The sequence below is a fragment of the Mastomys coucha genome, unplaced genomic scaffold (genome assembly GCF_008632895.1).
Source record: "Mastomys coucha isolate ucsf_1 unplaced genomic scaffold, UCSF_Mcou_1 pScaffold3, whole genome shotgun sequence".
Classification (NCBI taxonomy): Eukaryota; Metazoa; Chordata; class Mammalia; order Rodentia; family Muridae; genus Mastomys; species Mastomys coucha.
The window spans coordinates 44,728,770-44,741,400 of record NW_022196909.1 but is presented as its reverse complement, the minus strand read 5'-3'; the positions used below and the strand labels follow the sequence as shown (position 1 = coordinate 44,741,400).

The following is a 12,631-nucleotide window of genomic DNA, read 5'->3' as shown; positions in this document are numbered from 1 at the left end:
AAAAAAAGACAGCAACCAGACTTTGACATTCTTTTCAGTGTCTGCTTGTTCAGGGAAAACAGCGCGAGTTCCGTGACTAAATTGAAGCGCACGGAGATGTTTGGGTTGATGCCTGGATTCTTAACGCCCGTTTTGCTTCCTTAGAACTGGCGGGATTTGGATGCTCGAATCACCGACACCGCAAATGAATCCAAGGATAACGTGCGCTATCTGTACACCCTGGAGAAAGTATGTCAGCCCCTCTATAACTACGACCTGGTGAGCAAGCTCCTCAAGGTGGGGTTTCTAGGGTCTGGGGGGGGGGGGGGGGGGGGGCGGCTCAGAGTTCAGAAAACTAAGACGTGTGGTTCCTAAAGTTAACTTGCACAATCAAAGCATTTGGCGTTGGCGTGTGATCGCAGCAGTTGGAGGCAAACCGGGATAACGTTGTTTGACGGAATTTACTTCCTGCGTCTCGATGTTAGGTTTCCATGGCACACGGAATCCAGAACTTGATTAACGCCATCAGAATGATTCACAGCGTGTCGAGGTATTATAATACATCAGAGAGGATGACGTCATTATTCATCAAGGTGAGCGTTTCTTCATCACCACCACCACCACTACCACCATCATCATCATCATGTACATGTATGATGTTTATGTAGCAGGGCACATTTGTGCTACAGCAGCTTGCAGAGGTCAGGGGACAGCTTTGTAGGGTCTGTTTTGTCCTTCTACCTTTATTTGTTCCTTGGATTGAACTCAGGTAGCCTGGCTTGTGAGGCAAGCACGCTCTCTCTCTCTCTCTCTTTCTCTCTCTCTCTCTCTCTGTGCCAAGGACCCACATTTCCCAGATGGCCTCAAATTCTTTTCTTACAGCAGAGGACAGATGACCTTGAACCTCTGATCCCCCTGCCTCTACCTCTTGAGTGCTGGGATTATATAGACCTGCACCAGTTCACCTGTTTTAAGTGATAGAACCCAAGGCCATGAGCATGCTGAGCAAGCATTCCACCATTGATCTATAGTCCCTCACTCAACCACTTTTTTCCTTTTTTTTTTAAATTTTATTTTTTTAATGTGCATTTGCATTTTGCCTGAATGTATGCCTTAGTGAGGATGTTGGATCCTGGAACTGGAGGTGCAGACAGTTGTGAGCCACCATGTGGGTACTGAGACTTGAACCTGGGTCCTTTGGAAGAACAGCCAGTGCTCTTAACTTCTGAGCCATCTCTCTAGCCCTCTCCGCTAACCATTTTTAAGTGGCTGTCATTCATTACTTTGGACTAGGTCAGGACCTAAATGGAAGTGTACTAGATAAATAGAAAATGTGCTTGTCTTTGGGACTCATGACCCCAGGGACAGTGACCTAATTGCAGTAGGTAAATGTTTTGGGTTTTCTTTATTTTTTTTTCTTTCTTTCTTTTTATTTATTTATTTTTTTAAAACAATTTTTTAAAGATTTATTTATTATTATAAATAAGTACACTGTAGCTTACTTCAGACCCACCAGAAAAGGGGTCAGATTTCATTACAGATGGCTGTGAGCCACCATGTGGTTGCTGGGATTTGAACTCAGGACCTTCGGAAGAGCAGTCAGTGCTCTTACCCACTGAGCCATCTCACCAGCCCTTTTTTTGTTTTTTTAAGACATGGTTTCTCCGTATAGCCTTGGCTATCCTGGAACTCACTCTGTAGACCAGGCTGGCCTGGAACTCAGAAATCCGCCTGCCTCTGCCTCCCAAGTGCTGGGATTTATTTATTTATTTATTTATTTATTTATTTATTTATTTATTTTGGTTTTCTTTATTTTGATTGGATTTGTGTTTCGTTCGTTGTTTTTAATTTTGTGATTTATGTACTCCAAAAAATAATTTATCATATGTATTATGCTTTTAAATGCCGTTTACCCACAGCCACTTTGTACCTACCTTTATTTTAGGTGACAAATCAGATGGTAACAGCCTGTAAAGCATACATTACTGATGGTGGAACAAACCATGTGTGGGACCAGGAAACACCAGCCGTACTAAAAAAGATCCAGGTTTGTAAAAGCGGTTCATTTTCCTAAATCAAAGCTCTCACCTGGCAGCTCAATCTCGTTCCCCTTTGTTCATCCATGAAAGCATGTTCCCTTTGAAGTGGTCGTGGAGTAGTGTGGGAATATAAAAGAGGATTGTCACGGCTACTTCACTCTGCTGGGGCCAGAGAGATGGCTCAGTGGTAGAGTCCTGTGAGGATCCGAAGCCTTTGGCATTGTAGGCGCCTGCACGCATGCGCAATCCCCCTTCTCCTCCCCCCCCCCCCCCCCAATTAAAAGTAACAAAGAATTTTATATGTTACAATGAGAGGAGCAGGTTAAAGTAGGGGGAGTATTGGGAAAGCTAACTAAAGTGGGCTCTGGCTGGCAGCGTGAAGAGACCTGGGACAGATGCCCCTTCCCCTGCCCCGCCCTCAGAAGAATCTGTGCTCAGATTACAGAAGGAAAACCGGAAGCTGGGGCTAAGGATTTAACTGGATTGGTAGAAAGCTTGCTAAGCCTGTGTGAACCTCTGGGCCCCCTCTCTGGCAGCCCATAAAAGAGGCACAGAGGCACATCCCTGTCCTGTAGAGGTGGAGTGGGGTGGTAGGGATGGGAACATTGGGAATTCAAGGTCAACCTTGGCTACGCGGGGAGTTTGAGGCCACCCGGGGCTACATGGGACTCCCTTCTCAAACAACAGTAACAAAAGGTGAAGAAACGGATGGGCGAAGGGAAAAATTGTTGGGAGGACTCATCTGCCGTTATCCATCGAGGTTGTAGGCATCTCCTCTCCCGCCTACATTCACGTCGTCAGTCCTGAGAAACACAGGATTTCTTTTCCTGGGTTCAAGAGCACTAACCGACAAAGGAAAGAACCATCAAACAAAGCATCTCTCAGTAACTTACAGAAGAACGAGCCCTCCCTCCGGGGCCTCATGCAACAGGGAGCCACCTTCAGGGAGACATGAAAGCCCCGACGCAGAGCACAAGCATTTGGAAGAAGCTTTGAAATGTGTCCAGAGACTACACCTAAACGGTGGAGACAAAAACAAAACAAAACAACAAACCATAAAAGAAACTGCACCTGCAAGGACAAGATCATTTATCAGAAGGGACAAGAGCTGAGCCGGTGAACACTCGGAGTGCCAGAGTGAGCAAGAAAAAAACAAAAAAAACCCCCAAAATCAGAAGTGCTCCAGAGCCAGTACTGAGGGCAAGGACAGCCAAGAAACACTGAATGTCTTAGTCAGTGTTCTATTGCTGGGGAGAGACACCATGACCACAGTAATTCTTGTAAAGGACAACATTTCATTGGGGCTGGCTTACAGGTTCAGAGGTTCAGTCCATTATCATCAAGGCGAGGACATGGCAGCATCCAGGCAGGCATGGTGCAGGAGGAGCTGAGAGTTCTACATCTTTATCTGGAGGCTGCTAGTGGAAGACTGGCTTCCAGGCAGCTAGGGTGAGGGTATTAAAGCCCCACCCACAGGGACACACCCACTCCAACAGGGCCACACCCACTCCAACAAAGCCACACCTCCTAATGGTGCCACTCCCTGGGCTGAGCCTAGACAAACCGTAACAGTTATCTTCTCCCAACTAATTGTTTGTTTTTTTTTTTTGTTATTGTTTTTTCTTTAATGACCTACTAAGTCCATTTAACACACTGGTGTGAGGCTGTCCCCCAAGCTGAGAGTCCCACTTGTGTGGCCACAGCCTTCTGAAAGAAGGACATCCCCCGGTAGCTCCTCGGTAAGAGGTGGGAGGTGGGAGCTCACCCTGCTGGAGCTCACCCTCCCCGTCCATGCCTGACTTTCAGCTGGCTTGATCTTGTGCAGATCCTACGCAGGGAACCGCAGCTGCCCGGGAGTAAACACAACAGCCATGTCATGTCCAGAAACAGCCTGTCACAGCCCTCCAAACCCTCCCTCAGCGCAGACATCCTTCCTTCTGCCTCCTCCTCCTCACCGATGTTCCCGAGCCTCGGTTGGGAGGGGCTGTTGATAGGTGTCCCCTTGAGTGCTGAGCACCCAGTCTCTCATGGTCAACATTCTGGGCAGTCGACATCTGTAGGCACTGTTTGGGGGTGGGGGGCTATGTTATTGGGGTTCTCGTAGCTCTACCTCCCTTTCAACTCCTCAGCACTAGGTAGGGGAGAAAGGTCAGAGGAGAAAGTGGGCATAGACCTCCTTAGACAACTCTCTCTAACTTTTCTTTTCTTGTGAACACTTGACAACAGTTACTCGGAGCATGGGGCATGGGGGCCATCGGGGCATGGGGGGGGCAGAAGCCTCCTCCTCTCCCTCCTCCCTCTCCTCTTTCCTCCTCCCTCTCCTCTTTCCTCCTCCCTCTCCTCCTCTTCCCTCTCCTCCTCCCTCCCCTCCTCCTCCCTCCCCTCCTCCTTTTTCCTCTTCCTCCCCTCTTCCCCTCCTCCCTTTCCTGCTCCCTCTCCTCCTCTCCTCTTCCCCTCCTCCTCCCTCTCCTCTTCCCTCTCTTCCTCCCTCTCCTCCTCTCCCATCCCTTCCTCCCCTCCTCCTCCTTTCCCTGCTCCTCCCTTCTCTCCTCCCCTCTTCCTCCCCTCTTCCCCTCTTCCTCCTTTCCCTGCTCCTCCCTTCTCTCCTCCCCTCTTCCTCCCCTCTTCCCCTCCTCCTCCTTTCCCTGCTCCTCCCTTCTCTCCTCCCCTCTTCCCCTCCTCCCTCTCCTCCTCCTCCTTTCATCTTTCTCCTTCATGCCTTCTGCTCGCCTCAGGGCTCTGGGATTTATACCCTCTCCAGGGTCCCAGAATTAAACTACCTGCAGTTGGCAGAAACCAGCCCCCTGCCAGGGCACGAGGGAAATCATAATCACTGGCCGTGAAGCGGCCTCTTACCCCACACTAAAACACGTGTTCACATAACATAACTGGGCTTATCAAGAAACCCAAACGCATTGACTCTCCATTGACTGCTGCCCACCGCAAAAGCGCCTCTGACCCAGGTTGAGTCTACAAGTGCAAACACAAATAATTAAGACAGTAACTTAACAGCACGGTAGTTCCGCTTAATTATCCATGGGAGTATAGAACCAAAGCTGACACCGTACTTCAATTCAGGGAGAGTTAAGGGGAAGTGGTGAGGTAAGAGAGACAGAACTGGATTGTCTATTCAAAAAGCTGTGTTTTCTGAATGGCTATTCTGACTACATCCAAGCTCATTGATAACTTTTAGTCTGGATAATTTTTATTTATTTATTTATTTATTTAATTTTTAATGACGAAAACAAAAATATATCCAAAAGCGAAGCTTCTGGAAAAACCATTTGTGTATCACTTCCCAAACTTGACCCTGGGCTCCCGCCTGGCTTTGTGTTTCAAAGCTGGATCTCTGAATACATCCTTGTTGGCAACAGTCTTGTCCAGGGGGATATCCACAGAGTACCTTGTGGGCAGGAGGTGGTTGTAGTTATAAACTTTCACAAAGGACTTGATCTCTGACCGCTTAGCCATTCCCTTCTTGCTCACAGCAGCTGTCGCTTTTCGGGGATAGCGGTCAATTCCAGCCATCAGGACATGGCTGTAAGGTGGTCTGATGCGCCATCATCAGTGTTCTTCATGATGACGGCTTTGGGTCCGGAGTAGCGTCCAGCCAGGACCAGCACTACTTTCCCTGGTTTCATGAACTTGCCCATTTCAACAGCAAAGACCAGGCACCCTCTAGTCTGGATAATTTTGGTGCACAATTTGTGTGTAAGGGTGTGTGATTTTTTTTAAAAAAGATTTATTCATTATTATAAATGAGTACTGTAGCTGTCTTTGGACCACCAGAAGGGTGTCAGATTTCATTATGGATGGTTGTAAGACACCATGTGTTTGCTGGGATTTGAACTCAAGACCTTTGGAAGAGCAGTCAGTGCTCTTGCCCGCTGAGCCATCTCACCAGTTCGATATTTTTTATAATAAAGTTTAAAATAAACATTTAAAACCAGATATTGTCCAGTGCCTGACAAATATAGAGGTGAATGCTCTCAGCCAGCCATTGGCCTGAGCACAGGGTCCCCAATGGAGGAGCTAGAGAAAGGACCCGAAGAGCTGAAAGGGGTTTGCAGCCCCATAGGAGGAACAGCAATATGAACTAACCAGTATCCCCAGAGCTCCCCGGGACTAAATCACCAACCAAAGAGTACACATGGTGGGACCTATGACTCCAGCCGTACATGTAGCAGAGGATGGCCTTGTCGGTCACCAATGGGAGGAGAGGCTCTTGGTCCTGTGAAGGCTCGATACCCCAGTGTAGGGGAATGCCAGGGCCAGGAAGTGGGAGTGGGTGGGTTGGTGATCAGGGGGAGGGGGAGGAGATAGGGAGTTTTCAGAGGGGAAACCAGGAAAGGGGATGACATTTGAAATGTAAATAAAGAAAATATCTAATAAAAAAATAAAACCACAAAAAACAAAAAAACATGCTGTTGTTCATATTTCTTAATATATATAATATATATATAACATATATATATATATAGAGAGAGAGAGAGAGAGAGGACACGAACATTTGTTAACAGCACCAACCTTTGTGTGATGGGGCTGGCATGGTCAGCCTATCATAAACTGGTCACCCATCACCCTGCCTGACTGTTTTTTTTGTTTTTTGTTTTTTTTCTCCTGTAGGACTGCATATTTCTCTTCAAGGAATACCAGGCGTCCTTTCACAAAACCAGGAAGCAGATTCTAGAGTCCTCGGGGGAGAAGTCTTTTGAGGTTTCAGAAATGTACATATTTGGAAAATTTGAAGCCTTCTGTAAGAGACTGGAGAAGGTAAGCATTCTGCAGTCACAGGACGCCCCCCCCCCCCACCCCGAACCACAGGGTACTGGTTATTTGGGGGGGGGGGGAGGGTTCCAGGTAGTGTGGCTAGGGATCATTGACTCAAAGCCTCCTCCTGTTATTGATCCAACCAGGTTACTCAGATACCACAGCATCTATTTAAGCTGGTATCTTCTCTCATTCGGGGCTAGTGCCTCGCATCTGCACAAGGCTATTGCAGAGTTTCACCTCTCCCAAGACCTCAATTCTTGTGGCACAGAAAGATCTTGAACTCGAAGGCTTCTGCTCTCGACTGCAATATCAACCTGGGAAAATGTGTGTGGCTCGTGGGCCCCATAAGCAGGCAGCGTCTGAGGCCTGTTTGCTCGATCTCTCTCTCTCTCTCTCTCTCTCTCTCTCTCTGCCTCTGTCTCTCTGTCTCTGTCTCTCCCTCTCTCTCTCTCTGTTTCTCTCTCTGTCTCTCTGTTTCTCTCTCTGTCTCTCTGTCTCTGTCTCTCTGTCTCTCTCTCTGTTTCTCTGTCTCTCTCTCTCTCCCTCCCTCCCTCCCTCCCTCTCTCTTTCTGTTTCTCTCTGTCTCTGTCTCTCCCTCTCTCTCTGCCTCTCTGTCTCCCTCTCTCCCTGTCTCTCTTTTTCTCTCTCTCTCCCCCCCTCCCCCATGCACAGTCTGAACAGTGTGTAGAGGAAGCCTTTGCCGGGCAGATGGCTACATCTCTGACTCAGTCATTAGGACTGACTGAGGAGGAATGGTATTGTTTAGAGTGCTGTAGGGAAGCCACCTAGGTGTCAGTCTTTGGAGCGTGTCTTTAGTCAGGGTTTCTATTCCTGTACAAAACATCACGACCAAGAAGCAAGTCAGGGAGGAAAGGGTTAATTCAGCTCACACCGTCTCATCACCAGAGGAAGTCAGGACTGGAACTCACACAGGACAGGAACCTGGAGGCGGGAACTGGTGCAGAGGCCATGGAGGTGTTGCTGACTAGATTGCTCCACCCTGGCTTGCTCAGCTCACTTTATTTTTTTATTTTTTATTTATTTTTATTTATTTATTTATTTATTTTCGAGACAGGGTTTCTCTGTGTAGCCCTGGCTGTCCTGAAACTCACTCTGTAGACCAGGCTGTCCTTGAACTCAGAAATCTGCCTGCCTCTGCCTCCCAAGTGCTGGGATTAAAGGCATGCGCCACCCCTGCCTGGCTCAGCTTTCTTTCTTTTCTTTCTTTCTTATTTATTATTTATTTATTTTATGTGTATGATTACACTGTAGCTGTACAGATGGCCATGAGCCATCATGTGTGTGGTTGCTGGGAATTGAACTCAGGACCTCTGCGGGCCCAGCTCGCTCTGGCCCAGCTCGCTCTGGCCCCGCTCGCTCTGGCCCCGCTCGCTCTGGTCCCGCTCGCTCAGGCCCAGCTCGCTCAGGCCCGCTGGCTCCAGCATAATTCACTGCAGCTGTCTTCAGACGCACCAGAAGAGGGCGTCAGATCTCATTATGGGTGGTTGTGAGCCACCACTCCGAACTCAGGACCTTCGGAAGAGCAGTCAGTGCTCTAACCCGCTGAGCCATCTCGCCGGCCCCAGAACTACTAACCCAGGGATGGCACCACCCACCGTGGCCCGCCCCCCCCGACCCCCCCTTGATCTTTCCTTTGTCTGTTCCAGCAAACCATCCTTTCACCTGTGTGGCCCAGCAAAACCTCATTTGCTATAACTGACTTTCCAAAGAAACTAGAAGTTTCCCCTTGAATAGCCCTCCCAGGCACAGCCTCAGAGGCCTCCTCCTACCTAGCCCCATCTCCTAATGTCTCAACCACGTTCCAAAATAGCTGCAACATTCCACACAGGAGCCCGGTCCAGAGAAGGGGCCTGAGAGCTCATTTCTAACCATGTAACGTTTCGTTTTGAAGATTACAGAGATGATAACCATTGTGCAAACATACTCAGCCTTGAGCAACTCTACAATCGAAGGAATCGATATTTTGGGGATAAAGTTTAAAAACATCTATCAGGGGATCAAGAAGAACCAATATGACATCCTGGATCCACGAAGAACAGAATTTGACACAGACTTCACGGAGTTTATGTCGAAAATCAATATTTTAGAGGTCAGTCGCTACACGAACTTGTATTCATAAAAACCAAAGCATAGGGGATGGCTCTGCTTGGTATGGTTCTTACCAAAGGTCCATATAGAGCGATGCATAGGGGATGGCTCTGCTTGGTACGGTTATTACAAAGGTCCATGTAGAGCGATGCTTCTGCATTGATCTTTTTCAAAAAAGGTTTTCATTTCCTTTTATTTGGTCTTTTGTCTGCACGTATGTGTGTACACCACGTGTTTATGCCTGGCACCTCAGCAGCCAGAATAGGGCACCAGATGTCCTGGAACTGAAGTTACAGTTGTGAGCCACCACATGGGTCCTGAGAATGGAACTTAGGTCTTCTACAAGAGCAGCCAGGGCTCTCAACTGCTGAACCATCTCTCCAGCCACATGTATTTCTATTTATTTTATTCCTGTTCCATGTTGCTTTAAGAAATTTGTAGGGTGAGTAATTTTTTTTAAAGCAACCTATAAAGCATTTTCTACCTTTATGTGTATGTGTGCACACGTGTACATGGAAGCCTATGGTCATGAGTTCAGTTGTGTGTGTGGGGGGGGGTATTTATGTGCAAGGTGGGAAGGCCAGGGGACAACCGCAGGAGTCTTCTACCTTTTATCTAAGATAGCGCCTGTCGTTGGCCTGGAATTTCATCACAAACTTCCAGTGATTGATCCTCTTGTGTCATTGCTGAGAATGTAGGTACATACAATTTTTTTTTGTTTTTGTGTTTGTTTTTTGCTTTTGCTTTTTTATGAAGATTCTGGGGACCTGTTTCAGTTAGCGTTTCGACTGCTTTGAAGAGACACCATGAACACAGCTACTCCTCTCAAAGAAAACATTTAATTGGGGACTGGGTTACAGGTTCAGAGGTTTAGTTCATTATCATTGTGGTGGGAGTCATCGCAGCATGCAGGCAGACATGGTGCTGGAGAAGGAGCTGAGGGCTCTACATCTGGGTCCACAGGCAGCAGGAAGAGACCCTGACACTGGGCCTGGCTTTAGCTTCTAAAATCTCAGTGCCCACCCCCAGTAACACACTTCCTCCAACAAGGCCACACCCACCACAACAAGGCCACACCCACCACAATGAGGCCACACCCACCACAATGAGGCCACGCCCACTCAAACAAGGCCACACCCACTCCAAGGCCTCATCTCCACTAATTTCACTCCCTATGAGTCTGTAGGGGCCCTTTTCATGCCAACCATGGGCTCTGAACTCATATCTTCATGCTTGCGACCTCAGTGCGTTGCTGACCGTATCATTTTTTCTGGCTTCTCATCTTTTCTTTTCTTTTTTTAATGAAAAATGAGTATATCCAGTAAAAGGCATGCATGAATAAGCACAGTCTGAAGGATCTTTTCTACATCGTTGTAGTAAATAATCACTATTCAATATATCAACTATTCATGTTGCCCCGCGGTGGTGGCAGTGTGCATTCCTTGCCACCTGGCAAAATACTCTAGATTCTCAAATGAAACACACACACACACACACACACACACACACACACACAGCCTCATTTTTAATATGCCCTAAGCAGCTCAATAGCTGGGCCACTCCCAAACTTCCACATTGCTAATGCCTTCCCTCCAATACTCCTGAATTATTACTTACAAAACTCTCTATTCTACCTTTGCTACTCCAGACCCAGTTGGGGGAGGGGCTCCTGGGCTGCTCTTCCCCGGACTCTTACATGGCTGTATGCTTTCTCTCCTGCAGTTCTCAAGCCTGGTCCTCTAGCTTCCCTCGCATAGCAATCCTAAATCCTTCTTCCCTTGCCCGGGAAAAATCTAAAGTCCTGCCTATGTCTCCCTGCCCAGTCATTGCCCTCCAGCCATCTTATTTATGAATTAGAGCCAACTGGGGGCAGGGACCCGCAGTGTCTTACATGCAGATGTGCGAATTCCCATGGAATTTGGGAAACCAATTAACATAACATAAGCAATAAAGAAATCCATAACATTTTACTCTTTTTGTCCATTAAAAAGGTCTTTTTCTCTCATATATACATTGAACACAGTAATAACAGTTGTGTAAACTGTAAGATACGATATATACTAATAAAATCCAGTCCGTCGGTTTTGTCAGTTTAGGCACATTACTCTAACATTTACCCTAACTTAAAGAGTTTACAATTTTGTATTTGAATTACGCTCTGACTTTCGCTTGTATTACCATCTGAAAACCATCCTTTCAGATCTGGATCATCTTCCTCAAACCACTTAAGTTTGATTATGAGGCTGTAACCAGTCTTCAAGCCCATCAGAGATCTGAGAACGAATTAAATATTTCCTGAATCCACGGGAAACACAAAAGCATAGCTTCAGACACTGTTGAGACGGCTGACTGCCTGGACAGCCCCATTCCTCAAAATGTTGGAGCCCCCGTCTTCCGCCTTCTGGCCCAGAACCATCTGACAGACCTTACGTGAAGCAGGAATTATTATGAAGGAATAGCCTACGGTGTCTTGGCAGAGCTAAGCTGTTGACTCTTTCGTATTGTGTGTCCTTTCTTGGACACTATATTTTCATGGAAAATGAGTATATCCAGTAAAAGACATGCATGAATAAGCACACATCCAAAGGGTCTTTGTACATTGGTATAAGGTTTACCTGGTGATTTCCCACTGGCCTTCTTTTCCCAATTTTTGAAACTCTTGTTTCTTTCTTTCTTTTCTTTTCTTTTTTTTTTTCAAGACAGGGTTTCTCTGTTTAGCCCTAGCTGTCCTGGAACTCACTCTGTAGACCAGGCTGGCCTCGAACTCAGAAATCGGCCTGCCTTTGCTTCCCAAGCGCTGGGATTAAAGGCGTGCACCACCGCCGCCTGGCCTGTCTGTCTTTCTAAATCATTGTTTTGTTGTTGCTATTGTTTTGTGTGTGTTACTTGGTCCCATGTGTGTTGGCAAGTGCTCTTTGCACTGAACTGCATCCCTCATCCTTTTCTTGCTTCTCATTTTGACATGGGGTCTCATTAAGCTGCCGAGGCTGGCCTTGAACTCCCTCTATGGGCGAGACCGTCTTTGAACTAGTGATCTTTTTACATCAGCCTACAGAGCAACTGAGATCATAGACCCACATCATCAGGCCTGATAAGTTAACTTACTTTTCATTTCCCTTCCACTTTTTGAAAATTATGCTCTGATATCAAGATATATTCCCATTATTACTGTTCATTTTGGCTAGTTGGGCTGGATAGAATTTATTCCTGAAATACATTGGGAATTAAATATTCATGACAACAGGAATTAAAAATTTTGCTCTCTGAAAACTTTATGATTTATTAATGAAGATATATATTATGAAAGATGTAAATTTTAGCTTCCAATAAAGATAGTGGCCGTATGATTTTCCTTTCTTTTTCTTTTCTTTTTTTTTTTTTTTTTTTTTTTTTTTTTTTTTTGAGGACAGGTGATTGGTTCCAGCTAGGCAGGCACTGTACCACTGAGCTACATCCCAGCCCTTCAGTTTTTGAGAGACAGAGTCTCTGTGCATGGCACAGGCTGGCCTCAGATTTTTCATTTTCCTGCGTCTGTCTCCTGTGTGCTAGGGTTGTAGTGTGTTCTGTCAAACCCAGCTCCTGTAAGCCCTTTGATAGTTATTGCTAGATAATTTGACTGTACTGTCAGTACTTTGGCTTTCCTTCCATTTCCAGTGTCTGACTAACCTGTGGGTGTGATCCGTTGGACCGCCAATACTGAAACAGTCCACGTGGCAAAAAGAATCAGGAGA

The 12,631-nt window shown here is 46.7% G+C and overlaps 1 protein-coding gene across 5 annotated transcripts in view; it reads left to right on the top strand.

The window, feature by feature from the left end:
- Positions 1–12,631, top strand: part of Dnah8 (dynein axonemal heavy chain 8) — a 253,949-nt gene that overhangs the window by 28,882 nt on the left and 212,436 nt on the right. For all 5 annotated transcript variants that reach the window (XM_031346761.1, XM_031346760.1, XM_031346759.1 and 2 more), the window contains 5 exons: positions 145–258; positions 465–572; positions 1,925–2,026; positions 6,645–6,791; positions 8,704–8,901. In XM_031346761.1, coding sequence (XP_031202621.1) covers positions 145–258; positions 465–572; positions 1,925–2,026; positions 6,645–6,791; positions 8,704–8,901 — 669 coding nt within the window. The remainder of the gene's footprint in view (positions 1–144; positions 259–464; positions 573–1,924; positions 2,027–6,644; positions 6,792–8,703; positions 8,902–12,631) is intronic.